This window comes from Petaurus breviceps, unplaced genomic scaffold (genome assembly GCF_028583685.1).
Source record: "Petaurus breviceps papuanus isolate PSGF00001 unplaced genomic scaffold, PetGlider_PUasm1.0 90822, whole genome shotgun sequence".
NCBI classification, from domain to species: Eukaryota; Metazoa; Chordata; class Mammalia; order Diprotodontia; family Petauridae; genus Petaurus; species Petaurus breviceps.
This window is the reverse complement of record NW_027187351.1, coordinates 7,292,158-7,314,596: the sequence shown is the minus strand read 5'-3', so window position 1 is coordinate 7,314,596 and position 22,439 is coordinate 7,292,158. Positions and strand designations below refer to the sequence as shown.

The 22,439-nt window shown below is 34.1% G+C and overlaps 1 protein-coding gene across 2 annotated transcripts in view; it reads right to left on the bottom strand.

Moving 5' to 3' along the window:
• The window catches only part of TINAG (tubulointerstitial nephritis antigen), a 213,661-nt gene that overhangs the window by 3,209 nt on the left and 188,013 nt on the right, over nt 1-22,439 (bottom strand). For both annotated transcript variants that reach the window (XM_069070639.1, XM_069070640.1), the window contains exon 10: nt 10,192-10,237. In XM_069070639.1, coding sequence (XP_068926740.1) covers nt 10,192-10,237 — 46 coding nt within the window. The remainder of the gene's footprint in view (nt 1-10,191; nt 10,238-22,439) is intronic.

Here is a 22,439-nt window from a genome sequence, read left to right as displayed (position 1 = left end):
CCCAGGATCCATAATTTCACAAATTTGAGGACTCCCTCAACTAATCTATCAGGGACAGTCTCAAAAGACTTTAGTGGAGGAATAAATTGAATCAAATTCTAAAATATGGCAAAGGCTTTGAAGGATTATGAAGTTCATTACCATTAGAAACATATCCTTAAACTCAGGTAAAAATGGAACAGTTAGTGAAAAACTTGCATTCAGACATAATGGGTTGTTGTTTTTTTTAAGGTGGGCAGACTAAGAGGAAAAGGTCTTTAAAATCATTAAATTGCAATTGTGCTGCTTTGCATCAGTAAATTACATGAATTTGTTGAATTGCTTTTTAAATATTTTTTATTTTTTCAAATTATGTATAAAATCAATTTTAACATTCATTTTGTTTAAATTTTGAGTTCCAAATTCTCTCCTTTAATCCTTCCCTAAACCCTTATTAAGAAGGCAAGTAATTTGATATAGGTTATACATGCAAAACATATTTCCACATTAGACATGCAATGGAAGAAAACACAAAGATCCCCAAAGGGGGGGGGGCAAAGAAAAAAATTTAAAACTATGCTTCAATCTGCATTCAGACTATAACATTTCTTTCTCCAAAGTTGGATAGCAAGTTTTATCCTTAGTCTTTCAAAACTGTCTTAGATTATTGCACTGCTCAGAAAAGCTGTCTTTCACAGTTGATAGTAAAATATTGTTATTAGTGCATACAATGTTATCCTGTTCCTGCTCAATTCACTTTGCATCAGTTCATGTACGTCTTTCCAGATTTGTTTTTTTTTTTCTGAAATCATCCTGCTCATAATTTTATATAGCAGAATGATATTCTATCAGAATTGTATACCACACTTTGTTCGGTCATTCCTCAACTTATGGGTATCTCCTCAATTTCCAATTCTTCACCATCACAAAAAGAGCTGCTATAAGTATTTTTGTACATATGTATCCCTTTCCTTTTTCTTTGATCTCTTTGGGTTACAGTCATAGTAGTGGAATTGCTAGGTCAAAGGGTATGCACAATTTTCTCACCCTTTGGGCATAGTTCCAAATTGCTCTCCAGAATGATCTGAGTTCATAACTCCACCAATAATGCATTAGTACACTAATTTTCCCAAATCCCCTCCAAAACTTGGCATTTTCTTTTTCTATCATATTTGCCACTCTAATAGGTGTGAGATAGTACCTTAGAGTTTTTTTTTTAATTTTTATTTCTCTTGTGATCTGGAGCATTTTTATGTAACTATAGATAGCTTTGATCTCCTCTTAAAACTTCTGTTCATATCTCTGACCATTTACCAATTGGGGAATGACTCATATTCTTATAAATTTGACTCAACTCCCTATACATTTTAGAAATTAGGCCTTTATCAGAGATACTTGCTGTAATTTTTACCCCAAGTCCTTGCTTTTCTTCTAACCTTGGTTATATTAGATTTGTTTCTGCAAAACCTTTTTTAACACAGAATAATCAAAATTGTCCTTTGTGCATCCTGTGATCATCTCTGTGTTGTATTTGGCCATAAATTCCTCTCTTATTTAATTTAAAAAATTATTTTTGAGCTCTTTTGTGAATTTTTTTTTAAGCATGAGACCAATTCACATTTTTCTTTAAGACATTGCAGATAGCTGCTTTGACATTGTTGTTGGGTTTTTTTTGTTTGTTTGTTTGTTTTGGTGGATCTATTTTTTAGTTTTTGTTTTGATATTTCCTTTCACCATGGTAACTTTCTAAGGTTCTTTTTTGGTTGTTTGCTCATTTTCCAGTCTATTTTTTAACTATATGTTAAAATTGGACTCTTCTGCCAAAGCTTATGGGATACTGTCCCAAGTTTTGTGAGCAGCTATTTTCAGAGCTATTTCTGGATGTCTTTAAGTTTTCAGTTCTTCCAAGTTGGTATGATATAAGGAGATGTATGGTCACTGCTCACCTTGTCTGTGTTTTCATCTATTATTCATCACAAGCACACTTTTCCACCTTGGAACTGTGACCAGAGTCACAGGTCTGCTAATGCTCCTCCTTACCCTGTGATTGAAACCTTGTGTTGCCTATGGACAATGCAACAGAGTCTTAGTCTGTAAAGTTTCCCCTATGATCTCCTTCTGACCAGTTTTCTAACCCTCTTATGCTCCATGAATTGAAAACTCTGACTACTGCCTTTGATTCTGTCACACACATTCACACACACACACACACACACACACACATATCCAATGCTTGCTGCAAGCTTGTTGGCATGTGGTCTGTACTGAACTGCACTCCAATCTTGCTCTAGTAAGACAGATTTTTCATGTCAAACTTCTAAGCTATTTTGGGTTAGAAAATTGTTTATCCCATCATTTGATTGATTCTGCTTCTCCAGAATTCATTTTGAGGCATTATTTTAGCATAATTTAGAAAGGAATTTGAAAGAGTTCAAGAGAGTTCCTGTCTTTATTCTACCATCTTGGCTCTGTCTACTCCCCTGTTGATTTTCAAAGCACAGTTAAGTTATATATAAAATTAAAATTGTTTCAGGCACAAAACAATAGCTAAGTTTATTGAATTTCTAGAAGTGAAAAGGACACTGGACCTGGGTTTTAGTCCCAGCCCCTCTGATAGTAGCTATTATAACCTTGATTAAAACATTTATTCTCCTCAGATGTCAGTCTTTTTAATTTGGAACTTGAGAAAGGTGGCAATAGATGACTTCTAAAGTCTTTCCCAGATCCCACATTATGTCATTCTATTCTTATCTTTCCAGAAAGAGAAAAAAAAATTCTGATCATCAATACAGTGGGATTTGACTATAATTCATAGATTTTGTCTTAATACATAATATGTCCTCTTTTTACTGAAATCACTTGTTTTGCAATATTTGATGATGAATACTTATGATTTTAAACACATTTTTAAAAATTCTTTATTAAGAAACTATACCTATCATATTAAGTAGAAGTGAATGCTGGACAAATACTGTATTTGCCTAAGGCCAGCCTTGAGAATAACTTATATATTTTATTTAAATCTTTTCAATTAATAAAGAAAAGACTTTTTCTTACTATCTCCTCATTCCCCCTTTGAGAAATGAAAGAAGGAAAAAAAACAAAGGAAGGAAGGAAAGAAGGAAGGAGGGAATGAATGAACAAAGGAATGAAGGAAAATAAAACTTAAAATAAATAAGAATAATCAAAGAAACAAATTCCCACACTGGCCTTGTTCTTGTGTTCAAAAAAATATGTCGTGTTTAGAACCCTAATTCCATTACTTCTATGTAAGGAGCATGTAGCATATTTCCTCAAAGGCTCACTAGAATTTTGGTTGGTTAATTTAGTTATCAGAATTCTTATATCTTTCAAAATTGTCTTTACAGTATTGTTATTATATAAATTATGCTTCAGATTCTGCACACTTCATGTTGTTTCAGTTCAAATGAGGCCTCTCAGGTCTCTCTGAAAGCATGCCTTTCTTCTTTTCAATATTATCCCTTCATAGTCATATAGCATAATTTGTTCAGCCATTCCACAAATTGTAATCATACCATCAGTTCCCTGTTCCTTTCCACCATAAAAAAGAGCTAATATAAATATTTTTGTACATATGTGTCCTTTTTCTCTTTATTTGGTCTCTTTGGAATATAGACCTAGTATGATAGGATTAAAGGATATGAACATTTTACTCATTTTTAGGGCAGGATTACAAAGTGTCTAGAAGAGCTGTACCAACTCACATTTTTATCGACAGTCTACTAATGTGTATATTTTGCCACAATTTCTTCAATATTTCTCATTTTTCTTGTTGTCAACTTTGCCCATCTGATTTTTGTGAGATGGAATTGCTTTAATTTTCACTTCTTCAATTTTTAGAGATTTGGAGAAATTTTCCATATGATTATTGATAACATAGACTTCTTTCTTAGAAAACTATCTATTGAAATGTCATAAACTCATTTCCTATACATAAATTTGACAGGTAATATCTTCCTTGATACTCTAATTGGTTTATGGTTATCATCGTTTAAGACATGTATCCATTTATCTCCAACTCATGTATCCATTTAACATTTCTTATGATATATGGCTTAAGATATTGTTGTATACCTAATTTCTGCCAGATTTTCATTCATTTTTCTCAGAATTTTTTGTTCAATTGTGAGTTCTTCCCCAAGAAACAAGTATCTTTGGTTTTCTAAAGCATGAGATTATTGTATTTATTTCCATTTATATGTTGTCTACTTAATTTGTTCAACTGATCAATCAATTTCTTAATCAATTACAAAACATTTTGATAGTTAGAACTTCGTAGTACAGTTTCAGATCTGGTAATACTAGACCCCTATCTATCCAACTTTTTTTTTATTATTTTTCCTGATATTCTGAGGATCTTATTCTTCAAGGGAAATTTTGCTAATTATTCTAGAACTATAATATAATCCATTGGTAATTTGTCATGATGTTGAATAAGTAAATTAATTTAGGTAATATTATATTGACAGTCTACCCAAGAGCAATTAGATTTTTCCATTTATATTTTGAGCCTTATTTTCTGAAGGATTTTTGTAAAGCTTTTTTATAAATTGTATTTACCTAGGTTCCACTGAGGATAGAATATCAGGCCTAAAGTTAGGAAGACTAACCTTCCTGAGTTCAAATCTGGTCTCAGGCACTTATTGGCTGTGTGATCCTGTGCAAGATTCTTAACCCTATTTGTCTCAGTTTCTCATCTGTAAAATGAGTTGGAGAAGGAAATAATCAACTATTTCAGTATCTCTACCAAGAAAACCCCAAAAGAGGTCACAAAGAGTAAGACACAAGTGGAATGACTGAATAATAATAGCAAAGTATGGCTTGGTGGTTCAAATATTTTAAACATTCTGCAGTTATTTTAAAAAGGAATATCTTTTTCCTAACTTTTCCTATTTGTGTTGGCATTATATAGAAATGTTGATGATCTATGTAGAACTACTTTATGTCCTGCCACTTTGCTAAAATAACTAATTGTTCCACTCTCTAGGGATCTTCAATAAAACCATCAAATCTGCAGTGATAATTGAGTTTCCTCTATGTATATTCTTAACCACTTAGTCACTTTTTCTTGTCATTGTATAATTAATATTTCTAGTATTGTATCCAATAGTAGTGATAATGATGGACATCCTTGTTTTACCTTAGAGCATACTGGACAATTACATGGTTCATCTCCATTACATTAAATACATTTTCATTTTACATAGATAAGATTTGTTTTATTTTAAAAAGCTTTTTTTTATGTTTTCTAGTGTCTTAAAGATAAGAATAGATATCCTTTCAAAAGCTTTTTATGCATCTGTTGATATCATCATATGTATTTTTTGTTGTTCTCATGAAGATGAACAATTATGTCAATAGCTAATATTGAAATGAGCCAGCATTCCTGGTTTAAAAGCAACTTGTTCATTCTCTATTTAACATGTGTGATATGTTGTTATAATCTCCTTGCAAACATTTTTAAAGGTTTTATGATGATATTTATTAGGGATATTGGTCTATAGTTTTCTTTTTTCTGTTTTAATTTTACCTAGTTTAAGCAATGACCATATTTGTGTCATAGAAGGAATGTGGCGGTACCCCTTAATTTTATAATTTTCAAACAGTTTATGTAATATTGAAATTAATGACATTTGAAAATTGATAGAATTTATTTGCAAATATACATGATCCAAGGTTAGTTGTCATTGCTGTTTCATTTGGGCATATGTTTAGAGCTGGAATTAATTTCTTCTCAAAATTTTTTAAGTGCTCTTTTTTGTTCTGTTAATCCATTTTAAACTTTTGCAAATATTAATCCATATCTTTATTTTCTGTGAATTCAAGTTTTTCATTTCCCATACTGGAAATTTGATTTTCCCTTTAAAAAAGTCAACCTATTTAAAGTTTTTTTTTTTTAAATGTCTATCATTATTTTATTTTATTTTATTTTTAAAGCAATCGGGGTTAAGTAACCTGCTCAAGGCTACACGGCCAGTTATCTCTGGGTGTGGTGCTGAATATCTGAGCCCGGACCTGATCCAGGTCATCCCGACACTGGAGCTGGCGCTCCTACTTGCTGAGCCACCCGGCCACCCCTAAGCAATTGGGGTTAAGTAACTTGCTCAAGTTTACACGGCCAGGTGTTTCTGGGTGGGTGCTAAGTGTCTGAGCCCGGGATTCGATCTTCAGGTCTTCTCAACACTGGAGCCAGTGCTCTTACTCGCTGTGCTACCTGGCCACCCCCATTATTTTATTTTTAAAAGCTCCTAGTTTTTTAATAATTCATTTTTTTTATTTTTCTCATTTCTTTGATTTTAGGAATCTCTACATTATTCCACTTTAAAAAAATATTTTGGTTTCTTAGTTGTTTTTTTTTAGTTCTACTTTGATGATCTGTACTTTCTCATTTTTGTGGATGAAGACATTTAGAATAAAGATCCACTAAATTTGGAAACATTATCTCATTGCTGTCATTGCCTAATCAATTCTATGATATATTCTTTGACCCACAAATTCTTTAGGATTAGATTGTTTTATTTATTTATTTTAAATATATTTATTTACTCTCCATTTAATTTTTAATCATTCTTCAATGGTTCTTTAACAAAAATAATTGTATTTCATTTTAGTAAGTAAAAATTCTTAATAGTTAACATTTTTTTGCATTTTTGAAAGATTTACATGCTCTGATATATGGTCAATTTTAATGAAAGTTGCTATAAAAACTGATAATTTCTATTCTCATTTAATAATAATCACTTGAGGCCTATGATATCTAACTTTTCTAAAACCAATTCAAACCTTTAAATTCTTTTTTTTTTTTTTTTGGTTATATCTAGTTGGGTCTGAAAGGTGATACATTGATGACCATCAGTATTATAGTTTTATCATAGATTTCTTACAGTAACTCATTTAACTTTTCTTTTAACCATTTAGATGTTGTATGATTCAATGAATATATGTATAATATTTTTATTCATTGTTTGTGGTTTCCTTCAGCAAAATGTAGTTTCCTCTATATATCTTTTTTGTTTTTTTGTTTTTTGTTTTTGGAGGGCAATTGGGGTTAACTGACTTGCCCAAAGTCACATGGATAGTAATTGTGTCAAGTGTCTGAGGTCAGATTTGAACTCAGGTCCTCCTGACTCCAGGGCCAATGCTTTATTCACTGAGCCACCCAGCCACCCCACTCTATATATCTTTTAATCAAAATGGTTTTTCCTGTTACTTTATTTGAAATAATGATAGCTATCCCTGTTTTTTTAACTTGAGCTGAAATATAATAAATTTTGTCCCAGGCTCTTACTTTAATTCTACTCATCTTTATATTTCTTGCTGACCAGATATGGTGGGATTTTGTGTTTAAATTTATTCTGTTAACCTCTTCCTTTCTGTGAGTGAATTAATCCTATTCATATTAATGCTTATTTGTGTATTTCCCTCAATCTTATCCTTATATTCTTTTCCTTTTCTCTGTTTCCCATCTCCTCATCATGTAAAGGATGATGGTGGTGAATTAAAAATATGTTCGGCACCAGAGAGCTAGGTTTGATGAAATGTATTTTTGCCTTCTTTCCCCTCTTATTTTTCCTTGACACAGAGTCCAATTCCAAGCTCTTAGGCTTTATTTCTTTCTGTGTGAACTTTCCTTCACACAATCCACTCTCTGCCTAGAGGATTTTTGGCTTGTTTTTTTTTAATCTGTTATGATTCATTTTGCCCTTAATCTACTCTTCCTCTCATTGACTCCTCTTCCCTCTCCACTTTCCCATCTATCTCCTTTCAACAAAATACACCCTGAACATTACTTCCAGAAAGGTATGGGTTTTTTTTTTTGTAGAAATAGTTAAGCTTCTGATTTTTTTTTGTATTTTTACAATAAATTTTACTTTTAATGAACAGAAATGTATTCACTTTTTCTTTTACCTCCCACATCATTGAGGAAAAAAAGGAAAAGAAATGAATTAGCATAAATATGTATAATCAAGAAAAAATTCCCCTTATTAAGCCATGCCAAAGAAATATATGTCTCATTTTATATACTCTGAGTACATTACATCTCTTCCATTAGAAGAATAGCATGTTTCACAAATATTCCTCTAGATTCATTCTTTCATGATGATCTGTTTTTTCATTCATTCTTTTCTTTTCATTTATCAGAGTTCTACAGATTTCAAAGTTGTTTTTCCTTACAAAGTTATTGCTATTTTATAAATTATCCTCCTAGTTCTATTCATTTCTCTCTCCATCTGTTTAACAAGTGTTCAAAAGTATTGATTTTTATAATATTTATTTATAGTATAAAATGTTCTTTTAGTTATTCCCACTTTACTCTGTATCAGTTTATATGACATCCCATGCCTCTCTGAAATCATCTGGATTTTTTTATTTCCTTGAAAAATGAATAGGAAAGATTATTTAGAAGACTCTAAATCTTTTTCACTCTGTTTCATAATTATTAATTTTATAAGACACAATCATGGTAGGAGTGGAGAACATTGGAGAAGAAAAGAGTAGAGAACACACATTTATTAAATGCCTACTATATGCCAGGCACTGTGTATTTATACAGTTGTGTGTATGTATGTGTGAATGCATTTGTATATATAAGTATACACACACTTATATTTTGTACATTTATATTTTGTACATTTATAATGTACATTTGCAAATATCTCAAGTAAAATTTTTACATTGAAAGTTGCAATCTAAAATTTCATGATAGAGATGTTTTTAGAAGTTTGAATTCACTTGAACTATTTACTCCACACTATTTGAATCCACATATTGAACCAAATTCCTAATAGAGACAGTGCCAATCTAATGATTAGAAGTCAAAATGAAATAAACTCTAATTAAAAAAAAATAAAGACAGTGTTGGATTTAGGGTTAGGATTTGCATTGGATAGGATGAAAGAAGAAGAATATGTTTTATTGTAGGATCAGTTCATTGTGTTCTATAGCCAGCTTATGCAGATCAAATTGGAGGAGGAGAACATATTTGAATAGGACACAGAACATGTAGAAGTTAGTAAGAGTGAACAAGAAAACAGCAAGACCAAGCTTCAGACCACAGACCACTATACAGAAAAATATTTTGAATTTGAAATCCTTTAGTCATAGTTCTATAGTTTATGCAAAATATTAAATGATCAGAATGATACTTTGAAGATATTTTTTTCTCCATTCAAGGAACATCATATTCCAATGATACTTGTGGCTGAACAAACATTTATCATGAAGAAAATTTTCTTTGTATTGCAACTCTCAGAAGCTTTTATGTTGGCTCAGCAGTGTAGAGGCATCACCCAAAAGACATTCATTAAATGGGCGTACTTTTCACATACACCACTTAAAAATAACTAGGGATTTCATGTTGTTGCTAAAAGAAAATGACCAATGGTGGCATTGTGTATTGAAAAATCACCACTATAAAAAAAATGAAAGGCATTAATAAAACTTTTTAAGGCTAGGAGTCTCCCTATATAGGGAGTGGTGGGAGGAAGTAGAGAGAGGAAGATGAAAAAATAGCAGCCATTTCTATACAATACCAGGGGTGACATGACCTGCAGAGGAAATTGCAGTTCTGAGAGACCTCAGCATGCTACAGCCTATAGCACCAAGAGTCCTATGTACTCTGGACTGCAGTTTCTGTGCCATGAAAAACCATTAGTAGACTGTTCAGTGCTCTCTTGTCTTGTCAGGAAGTTAGCATTTCCAAAAGCACTTCTGAGAAGAAAAAGAAATCCATAGGATCTTTCTATGACTGAATGGGTGCTGCCCTTCTCAGTTATGTTAGAGACTCAGGGTTAATTAGGAAATGAAACTCCCATCTCCTTGGGGACATTTTGAGGGTGACATTCATTTCAGCATTTTAATACTTGATTCATTCTTTTTTATTGTCATGATATTGCATTTCATTATATGTCTTTTACCTTGTAAAAAGATATGGGAGAATAATATTAAATTCTGCTCATTTTTGAAAGTACTGTGGTTTCTTCCTTGGTTGTTAAAATGAACACAATTGAGGAAAACCATTACTATGACTTACTAAGCTTGATGGATTCTGTGCTGGAGAAAATATCAAAGCCATGACCTTGTTTCAGTGACTTACAATATGAATTGACAATAAAAGTAAGGCAGCAAATAAAAAAAAGTATCTAAAGTTCTTATGTTCTAGTTGGAAATTAATTGGAAAGGTTTACATACCCAAAATTTTTCTTTTCTTCCTTGTGCTCCTTTGAGTACCCCCCATCTAGATATAAAATTTTTCAAAATTAAAAAAAGAAAAGGAAAAATTAGTAGACTTCTTTAAAATTCACATATTCTAAAATATCAACAGCTTTTTCAATTCTTTTTTTCTAAACCTTCTATAATCATGTGACTTTCTCGATTCTCTCCCAAAGATCTCTTTGTACTGAATCTCAAAAACATAATTACCTTCATTAGAATAAATTATATCCAAATTCAGATCAATTCACCAAATATTCATTTATTAGCTGAACGTCTCAGTGGAAAGAGCACTGCGCCCAGACAGGAAGACCTGAGTTCAACTCTGACCCCAGATCTTGGACAAATCACCTAACCACTCTTTGCCTAATCCACTGGAGAAGGAAATAGCAAACCACTTCAGTACCTTTGCCAAGAAGACTACACATGGGGTCAAAAAGTCCAACTCAACTGAATCTGGCTCAGATACAAATTTATTTTTTTTAATTGAGAATTTGGTGATAACTGAGATAGGCACATCTACTTTCTTTCTCTTTATACTGCACTGTACATAAACACAGAACTTATCCCCCACAGGAAATAGATATTCAAGAACTTTAGGGCAGCTAGTTACACTCAGTGGATACAGAACTTTGCAAATCATAACTACCAATTTAGATAACTAAATATGTAGATGACTACAGGGGATGTAGATGGTATGCAGGGATTTGCCATAGCTTTTCCATATTAGGAATACATATGATCATAAGATCATAGATATAAAGTTTGAAGGAATTTGGAGTTCATCTGGTCCAGCTGTTTTATTTTATAGGTGTGGAAACTGAGGTTCAGAGAGGTTAAGTGAATTTTTCATAGTCACAGGCATAAGAAGAGGCCTACTCAGTATTTGAATCTAAGTACTTTGACTTCAACTTTAAGAACTCTTCTTTGTACCAGATATAATAGATAAACCCATAAAGACTGTGTATTTTTTTCCCCCTAAATTAAGGGTGCAATGAAATGTAGTGGAAAAACAACTGAGATCAGAGTTAGTCTGAGTTTAAATTGTTTCTTTGCCACTTTGGTCGTCTGTGTGACCTTGGGTAAGTCAATAACTTCACTAGGCTTGTTTCCTCATTTATGAAATGAGTGTGTTCAAATAGACAAGCTCCAATATCCTGTCCATCTTTTAATCTATGATCATAAGAAGTCATGTTTTCCCATGTATCAGTTGTTTTTCATCTGCACTGCACAATTCTGTAATGGTAAAATTTATATTCATGGTTGTCACACACACAAATGTATATAGGTATGTGTATATATATATATATATACACACATGCATATATGTATGTAAGTATACATGTATGAGTGTGTATATTATTTGAGGGCCCATAACTTTCTTGTCTTTTTTTTTCATTTAATAGGCTTATTTGGTTGTTTACTACATTCTTCAAAACTGCTTTTTTAAGTGGTTGTTCTTGAAGTCTGATTCTTACATAGGTGAGTCTTATTTCTTAAGCAGCTGATGTCTTACTATGAGGAAAGGTGCAGCAAATCCACATCCAAAGAATACAGTCATCATTGCCAACAATAGCCATTTGTTTTCCACTGAAAACGGCAGGTTCTTCCCTTACCCTCCTCCTGCAAACCAAGGAGGTGGAGAACCTGTGCAAGCTCTGTCCCAACATGGCACTGTGACGACCGCAGAAGAGGCCACAACCAGAGGAGGAAGAAATGGCTCTGAGTACCCTTCTCCCTACTGACCTTGCTCCTATTATTTCTAACATGTAAAAACCTGTCTTTAGAAATAATTATATTGTGTTGAAGCATTGATTGTCCCCAGATAAAATGAAAATATCCCTAGAAAAAATATATTGCTATACTTTAACTTAATATGAAGTAATTTATTATATCCCTTTTTAACAAAACAGCTAACTGAGAGCAGTATTTGATGTCTATGCTATCATACCAATGTTTAATAGGTCAGGATTATGTTGTTGCCTGGGAAGGATAGGCTTTCCAGAACATCCTTGATCATCAAGGGGCCAATATGTAAGCACTTTTGAAGTACCTTTTATTTCTGAAGAAATAGTAGACCAGATACTTAGAAATGAATGTAGAAGGTTACCAGGAGCTAAATTTTATCTATACCACATGGAGGATGAACTCAGCTAGGTGAGCTGTGCACCTTTTTCACTTTGTATCTATTTTTCAGAATAGATGATTAAACATCATTCTTGGGTTAGATATGTCTGGGGTTCAAAGTAACCTCATGAGCTTTATGCAATGTAAAATGACTAATCAGAAATGCAACAAAATACACAGGCATTTGTAAAGTATCAACCTTTTATTATAGTAGTACTTAATGGTATTACTTTTTAATTTGTCTTACTGTTAATATTCACTTGTAAAATTGTATTTTGTAGTATTTCTTTTATATGAAAGGAATTTCTGTCCCAAACTTAATTTATATTAGACATTGTCTAATATAAATTACAACCTAACATTTTTTTTTTGCTTTTTGCTTTTCAGAGGGCAATTGTGGGGTTGTAACTTGCCTAAGGTCACATGGCTAGTTTTGTGTGTGTGTATGTGTGTGTTAAGTGTCTGAGGCTGGATTTGAACACAGTGTCCTCTTGACTTCAGGGCTGGTGTTCTATTCACTGCGCCACCAAGGCACCTTTATCATTTCTTTTACTTCCCCTTTTTGGGATACTCTAAATGTGAGCCTAAGCCTCAGATTTAAATAATATGTTCCTGGAATTCCAGGGTCAGTATTCAAAGACACAGTGAACGTGGGCAAAGAAATCAAGCTTCCATATACTTAAAGACCAGGCTCACCCAGGACTGATTAGACTCTGGACAACCTGTGTAGATACTGAACAGATGGGTGTCTTAGTGGAAATAAATGGGGCAAAGTATCCCAAACTCTAAAGACCCAGAAGTTTTTATGTATGTATATGTGTGCATACATAATACATACATATATATTATGCACATGCATAAATAATAAATAGCAGCAATATATGTATACACTATATATGCATGTATATATTTTCATGAACATATATTCTAAAAATTGGTAGTTCATGTTATTGTTATTATTCTTTTTTCTGCAAGCCTTTTACACATATTTCTAAAGCATATTACTGTATTAAAAGACATATCTATTAAACATGTACTGGGGTCAGAGAATTGTACTGAGCACTGGGAGAAAAAAAAGGTTAGCTAGAAAATGTTAATTGGGGGTGGGGTGAGGAGGCAGAACTAAGACTGCAGAGGAAAGACAGGAACTCAGCTGAACTCTCCAAAATTCCCATAGAAACAATGTTAAAATAGTCCTTCAAATTAAATTTTGAAGTATCAAAACAAACAAAAGATTAGAGTGAAACAATTATCCAGGTTCATAATAAATTGGGAGACAGGCAGGAAAAGTCTATCTCATCAGACTGGTGGTCAGACCCTGTAATGGCAAGCAAAGTAATACTTTGCTGTTTGTTTCATCTATTCAAGTGTCTTTGAGCCTTACCTTTGACTGTATCAAGTCTTTGTTGGAAACAGTATGCATTGTGTGGCCCTTAATAGGCCCAAGAGAGTTTGGAGACCTTCACTGCCCTTAATAGGCCTAATATCACCACATGGAGTCCATGGTGGGAGGAACTTGCCAAAAGAAGGGAATAGGAAGGGCAGCACAGGAAGGGTGGAACAGGAAGGAACAGAGGAGAAAAAAGCTTGATCATGAGCTGGGACCAAGCAGAATTTAGAGGGAGAATGCTTGTGATTTTGGCACTCTGTAACACACTGTCTGTTGGTCTATCAGGAAAAAGCATCCTATCTGTTGTTTTTAGATAGAAGTCCTGAAAGATGACTTTACTTCTGCTACAGAAGCCCTGGGACTTTTCAGTTGATTTGTGCTTGATTTTTCAGACAGAAGCCTTGTCTTTTGTGTTGAGTTATTCTACTTTGTCATACAGAAAGTGAATTGAGATGATAGAGCCAGCAATGTGTGTAATTATTGTTGTAGCTCTGTTAATCTTTGTCTTCCTAGAAACAGAAACTTTGAAGAGATTGGAGTGGAGCTGTAGACTGAGCTATAGAACTGGAGCAGAGAGCTGCCTATGTGTGAATCCAAGCAAGAGTTGGGTGAATACAGGCAAGATCTGGGAGCAACCAGCCCATGGAAGAGGAGCCATGGGATTTGCAAGTCAGCCTCAAGTTAAGATGAAAGAAGACATTACTTGGGTACTCAGTATTGACTGATGAGATTGTGACTTAGTGTGACCTAGGGGTGGGTGGTGTTGTGTACTTTCTCCTATACCTTAAGGATGATTGGTTTAAGTCAAGATTAAAGAAGATTTTACTTGGATACTCTATATTGATTGATGAAATTGTGACTTACTGAATGATGTGTTTAAGACTTGTAATAAGACTTAACTAGTAATAACTTGTTATGTTATGTTACATTGTTGTGTTATGTTATGTTATATTGTTGTGAATGTTTTAGGTTTTTGAATGTTATGCTTTAGTTTATTGCTGAATAAATAGAAAGTTCACTATGGTATGGAATTAGATCCTTAAAGTTATTCATAGCAGTAGTCTTCAGGAGAGCTGCTCATGATTGATTTTAGAGGCCCAAAGTGCAGTGCAGTGCAGGCCATGCCATGGCAGCCAGCAGCAGGCCTTGTAAGTAGGTATAACAACTGTAGCAGCAGCAATTCGGGAACTCTAATTTGACAAGCAGTAAGGGGATCAGAGTATTGGTCTGAAGACCATTACAGGAAATCTTTTTATGGTATTGGGAGAAGGACTCTGTCGCATGACCCATACACACTTCTGGGCTTCAGTGCTAGGGTGAAGAGGATTGGACACAGAGGGACCAGGGCCTGGTAACATTCCCAAGGAAGAGTAGGTCATTTACAGGGAACTCTGGTCTAGGTTGAAGGTAAAGAAGAGCAATAGTAGTTGTAGCCATGGAAGAGAAAGAGCCTGAGTCACATTTCCAGGCCCATAAGGGACAAGAGCACTTGAGTGCACAGAGAAGCAGGGACCTTGATAGCAGTAATGGGGGACAGAAGTATGTTTATGGTCATTCAAAGAACAGATTATAGTCCAGAAGAGGACTAATAAAATTTCTCCTTAGATCATAACACCTTGGAAGAATGGAAAACTCATAGACCACAAGTACAAGTTCTGAAAACAACAGCACCAAAAACCTGAAGCTTGGGACAATATCCCCTCCACCCAAAGAGCAGAGCACATCTTTAACAAAGTTAAAAGTTAAGAAAAAACAGGCTGGAAAAATGAACAAACAATAAAAAAGAAGAACCTGACCATAAAAAATTATTATGGTGACAAGAAAGAGCAAGAAAATAATTCAGAAGATAAATCAAAACAGCTACATACAAAGTCTCAAAGAAAAATGTGAATTGGACAGAAGCCCAAAAAGAATTCCTAGAAGAGCTCAAAAAGGATTTTAAAAATAAGAGATGTAGAGAATAAATGAGGGGGAAAAATAGAGGGATGCAAGAAGATTATGAAGGGAATCACTAGCATGTTAAAAGAAGTAAAAGAAAAAAAGATTGAGAAAATAACATCTTAAAAAGTAGTAAAAGAGGTCCAAAAATCTACTTAAGAAAAAACTCACTAAAAAAATTATTCCTAAAAATCAGAATTGAGCAAGTGGAAGCTATTGACTCTGTGAGACATCAAGAAACAATAAAACAAATTCAATGGAATGGAAAAAAATAGAAGAAAATGTGAAATAACTCATTGTAAAAAAAAAAAAGCAAAACTAACCAGGAAACAGATCAAAGAGAAATAATTTAAGAATTATTAGATTACCTAAAAGTCAATCCAAAAAAAAAAAGCCTAGACATCACCATTCAAGAAATTATCCTGTAAAACTACTCTGATACCCTAGAAGTAGAGGGCAAAATAGAAATTGAAAAAAAAAAATTACCAAACACCACCTGAAGGATGTTTCAAAATGAAAACTCACTATATTATAGAAAAGTTCCAAAACACGAAGAACAAGGAGAAAATTTTGCAAGCAGCCAAAGAGAAATATCAAGCAGCTTTTACATTGAAAGAACAGGGGATACTTCTAGGAATGAAGATGGTGGAATGAGCAGTAAATCACTGTAACCCTACTATATTCACCTCCAAATAACCACAAAATAGTGCCCCAACACAAATCTTGTTCCCCAGTGCAGTGGACCAGGCAGAGGCCAACAACAGGACTCCCACATGCCTCAGTATAGACAGGGGATTGGGTAGACCCCAGTTCTGACAATCTCTATGTGCTTCAGCATAGTCCTGGGCAAAGAGGCAAGTTTCAGCAGCCAGACTCCATGTCCTTCACTGTAGTGGCATACAAAAAGGCAATCTCCAGTAACAAGACCTCCACATAGTTCAATGTAGCCCCAGACAAACAAATAGATGGTCATTCAATGGAACTGAAGGATTTCAAGCTTTCATAAGGAGACCAAAATCAAACCAACAATTTGGTCTCTAATATCAAAACCCAGGAGAAACACAGTTATAAAAGTGAAATAAAACAAAAAGGATTCCATAGAACTGTAATGTTTACATCCCCACACGGGAAAATAATACTTCTAACTTCTAAAAAATGTGTCACTAAAAACATGGCTAGAAAGAAGAGGGCATACGTATAAATTCAATTTGAGGGAATGACATAAAAATTTAAGTGATGAGAAAGAGGAGTACACTGGGTGCAGAAGGAAGGGAGAGGTAGAATGAGGTTAATTATTCCACATGAAGAAACTATTCCACAAAAAACCTATTACAGTGGAGAGAGTAATATGGGAGTGTGGGCTATGGGCATTGCTTGAACCTTACTCTCATCAGTATTGACTGAAAAAAGAAATAATATAAACAATCAGTTGAACATAGAAATCTATCTTACCTGACAGGGAAGTAGGAGGGGAAGAGATTATATAAAGAGAGGGTAGGGGGACTGATAGAAGGGAGGACAGATCAGGGGAGGTGGTATAAAGAAGCAAAACACTGATGAGGAGGGAACGGGTGAAAGGAGAGAGAGAACAAACAGGAGGAAGAATAAAGTGGAGGGAAATACACAGGTAGCCATCATAATTGTAAATGTGAATGTGATGAACTCTCCCACAAAATAGAAACAGATAGCAGAGGGGATAAAAAACCAGAATCATATAGTATGTTGCTTACAAGAAACTCACTTAATGCAGGGAAGTGCACAGAATAAATATAAGAGACTGGAGCAGAATCTATTGTGCTTCAGTTGAAGTAAAAAATGCAGGGATAGCAATCCTGATTTCAGATAGAGTAAAAGCAAAAATAGACTTAAGAGAGATAAGGAAGGAAACTATAGCTTGCTAAAAAGTGCAATAGACAATGAAGCAATATCAGTACTAAACATAGCATAGTATCCAAATTCTTAAAAGGATAGTTTAAAAAGTTACATCAAGAAATAAAAATCAAAAGTATACTAGTGGGGGACCTCAACTGTCCCCTCATGGAACTTGATAAATCCAACCAAAAATAAATAAGAAAGAAACTATAAGGAGGTAAAAAGAATATTAAAAAAGTTATGACAGATCTTTGGAGAAAACAAAATGGGAACAGAAAGGAATACACCTTTTCTCAGTAAAATATGACACCTACACAAAGATTGATCATGTAAGAGGGTATAAAAATCTCAAAAGCAAATATAGAAAGGCAGAAAAATTAAAAGTATTCTTATTGGATCATAATGAAAGAAAAATTATATTCAGCAAAGGGCAGTGAAAAAATGGGTTAAAATATAATCAGAACTAATCTAATCCTAAAAATTAAGTAGATCAAAGAACAAATTGTATAAACAAATTATAATATCATTAAAGAGAATGACAACAATGAGAAAAAGTGAAAATTTTTGGGATGCAACCAAAGCAGTACTTAGGGAATACTAAGTACTTGGTATTTTATTTCTTAGTACTTTATTTCTCTAAAGTTTTACAACAACAAAATAGAAAAAGAGAAGTTTAATGAATTGGGCATGCAACTAAAAAAAAGGACAAATGACAAATCCCCAATTAAGCATCAAATTAGAAATTAGAATTAGAAATTTTGAAAATTAGAAATTTTCTAATTTTAAATTAGAAATCCTGAAAAACAAAAGTGAGCTTGATAAAGTGGAAAGTAAAAGAAAACTAATGAGCTAATAAATAATTCTAAGAGCAGGTTTTATGGGGGGAAAACAACAACAGTAACATAAATAAGCCATTGATTTATTTGATTTTGAAAAGAAAAAAGAAGGGGTGGCTAAGTGGCACAGTGAGTAAAGCACCGGCCCCAGAGTCAGGAGGACCCAAGTTCAGTTTTGGCCTTAGACACTTAACACCCACACAAAAACACTAGCCGTTTAACCTTGGGCAAGTTACTTAACCTCAATTGCCCTCCAAAAGGAAAAAAAAAGAAAACTAAATATCCAGTATCAAAAATAAAAAGGGTGAAATCACCATCAATAAAGAAGAAATTAAAACAATCATGAGGAAATATTTTGCCCAATTATGTACCGATAAATCTGACAATCTGATTGAAATTGATAAGTACTTATGAAAATATAAGTTACTAAGATTAAGAGACCAAATTGAAACAAATTGAACAGGCCATTAATGAACTCCCTAGGAAAAATATTTCCCAGGGTCAGATGGGTTCATATGTGAATTTTAACAACATTTAAAGAACAATTACTTTCAATATTATACAAAGTATTTGGAAAAGTTGATGGATTCCTACAAACTCCTTTTAGGACACAAATGTGGTACTGATATTTAAACCAGAAAGAGCTAAAACAGAGAAAGAATACTATAGACCAATTTCCATAATGAATATTGATGCAAATTTTTTGAAGAAAATACTAGCAAGGCAATTACAGTAATGTATCATAGGTATTATATACTGTCACCAGATGACATTTGTACCAGGAATGCAGGATTGGTTCAATATTAGAAAAAACTATCAACATAATTAACCATATCAATAAGAAAACAGTGGAAATCATGATTACCTCAATAGATGCTGAAAAAGTTTTTGACAAAATATAGCAACAATTCCTATTAAAAACATTAGAGCACAAAGGCATAAAAGGATTATTCTTTAAAATTATAGGAGCAACTATCTAAAATCATCAGCAAATATTATCTGTAATGGGGTAAACTAGAAGTCTTCCCAGTAAGATCAAGGGTAAAGTAAGGATGGCCATTACCATGAGTATTATTAATTATAGTAGTGGAAATGTTAGATATAGTCATAAGACAAGAAAAAGAAATTAAAAGTATTAGAATAGGCAATGAAGAAACAAAACTGTCACTCTGAAGATAATATGATAGTTTATTTAGAGAACTCTGGAAAATAAACTAAAAAAGTACTTGCAATAATTAACAACTTTAGCAAAATTGGAGGATATAAGATAAACCCACACAAATCATGAACATGTCTTTATATGATCAACAAAGTACAGCAACAAGAGGTAGAAAGAAAAATTCCATTTAAAATAATTATGCACAATATAAAATATTTGGGAGTCTACCTGCCAAGACAAACCCAGGAACTGTATGAACACAATGAGAAAACTTTGTTTTCATATAAATAAAGTTAGATCTAAACAATTAGAGAAATGGTGGTTGCTTGTGGGAAGGCTGAGCCAATTTTTAAAAAAGTGACAATTCTACCTAAGCTAATTTACTTTTTCAGTGCCATACCAATGAAATTACCACACACGCACACACACACACACACACACACACACACACACAAATAGAGCTAGAAAAAATAACAACAAAATTTACCTGGAAGGACAAAATATCAAGAATATCAAGGGTATTAATGAAAAAAAAACATATAAAGGTAGGTGGCCTTCCAATACCACATCACAAAATATATTATAAAGCAGTGATCATCAAAACTCTGGTACTGGCCAAGAAATAGAGTACCATTTCAGTAGGACACATCAGGTACACAAGACAATCATCAATGATCATAGTAGCCTAGTGTATGATAAATCCAAAGACACCTCGTCCCACCCCAAGTCTTTCAAAATAAAAAAAAAAAACCTCATTATTTCATAGAAACTGCTTGGAAAACTGGAAAATAATAGTACACAAATAAAGTACAGACCAATATCTCACACAGTATACCAAGACCTGGTCAAAATATGTACAGTATTTGAACAAGAGCAAGGAATAGTCTACATGTCAAATTTAAAAGGAAGGGAAGAACTCATGACAAAACAAGAGATACAGAGCATTAGGAAATGTAAAATATATAATTTTTATTATGTTAAAAATACTTTTTATTAAAACAAAACCAATGCAACCAATATTAGAAGGAAAATTGAAAGCTGGAAAACAAACTTTATGGCCCCATTTCTCAAATATGTAGAGAACTGAGTCAAATTCATGAGAATACAAGCCATTTCCCAAATGATGAAAAGTTAAAGGATATGAATAGGCAGTTTTCAGATGAAGAAATTAAAGATATTAAGAAGCACTTTAAATCACTTTTGATTAGAGAAATGAAAATTAGAACAACTTGGAGGTGCCACCTCATACGTAATTGGCTAATATGACAAAAAAAAATGGAAAATGATAAATGTTGGAGAGTATATGGGAAAACTGAGACATTTATGTACTGCTGGTGGAATTGGGAACTTATCCAACTATTCTGCAAAGAGATTTGGAACTATGCCCCAAAGGCAACCAATCTATGCATGCCCTTTGATCCAGCAATACCACTACTAGGTCTATGTAAGGGTTATGGGATTTAAAAATCTTCCATGCCCAGTTGAACTTGCTGACATAGCAGGAAGGGGTGGGGCAAGTGTATCAGCAAGCACCTCAAGCGTCCTCAGGGTCGCTGCCAACACAGGTTCTTAGATCTGCTTTGTTAAAGGAAAGCAACTCAAAATGGGTTAACAAGCTGTGATAGTAATGGCAATTAAAGATTCCCCTGTATTGGCTTGGTTTTCAAATTGATTGTGTTAAAACCCAGAGTTTGTTAATCCCACCTGTGGGATGGACTTGTTGATGTGAAAAGAAAGTCCTGAACTGGGAGGAGCTGGTGACGTAGATTTGGAGAGACAAGAGAGAGGCAGAAGATCTTTTTTGGAAGCAGCACCTCGTGGAGAGAGAGAGACTAAGAGAATTGCTGGTGGCCGCTTTGAATTGCCCTGGACTTTTGAGACCTGCCCCCTGAGCTGCCAAGGACTGAGGAGACATGGCTGTTTTGCTGGTACTTTGTCTGTCTGTTTTGATGTTGTTTTGCCAGATTTGTCCACTGGTGAAAGACAGTCCTTTTGTTGAAGAAGTCCTGGAACCTGGCTGTTCGCTAAGAAGCCCTGAGACTGTCCTGCAGACAGAGAGTGAATACTGTCCACTGGTGAGGGACAGTGCTGTTGTTGCAGGGGTCTGGAGACTGTCCTGCAGACAGAGTGAATACTGTCCACTGGTGAAGGACAGTGCTGTTGTTGCAGGGGTCTGGGAACCTTTCTGTTGGTTCGGAAGCCCTGAAGAAGGATTTTCTTGTTGTATGTTTACAGAAATCCTGGGAGAGGGCTTTGCTAATGTGTTCAGGGGTTCTAGGACTGTTCTACAGACAGAGGATGAATTCATGAAGGGACTGGCAATGTATCTTATGGCCTTGCTAAGCCTTGTCTCCCCAGGAACTAAGATTGCTGAGAACTTGCCTCATGTCAAGATGAAGAAAAGACCTCCATTTGGGTATTAAGTGCTGTGTTTAAACTTGATGTAACTCTGGGGTAGATTCAATTGTGATCCAGGGGTGGGGAACTTTTGACCTTTTTGTGTTCTGTGGTTGAACAAATGAATGTAGTTTACTTATGTTTGGAAACTAATCTCCATTTGAGAAGAGGGGCTTTGTGGTGGACTTAATTAAGGTATAGCCTGGGGTGGAGAAGTATTTAGAACAGGGACTTTGTAATCGATTGAATGATTGGAAGGTCCTGGGGTGGGGTAGTACTTGGAGATTATTTAATCACGCTTAGTAAATGCTGTATTTGGAATGATGTCATGTTTTGATCTTCTCTGTTCTTGGTTTGTCACTGAATAAAATGGAGAGCACCTATGCTGGTATTCTGAACCTTGGGAAGTTGCCTTTCTTTTGGCATTACATTACACAAGCTTACTTTAATCAGTCAGATATGTATCATTTACCTAGTTCAGGGGAAAAAGGTCAGCACCCTGAACTTC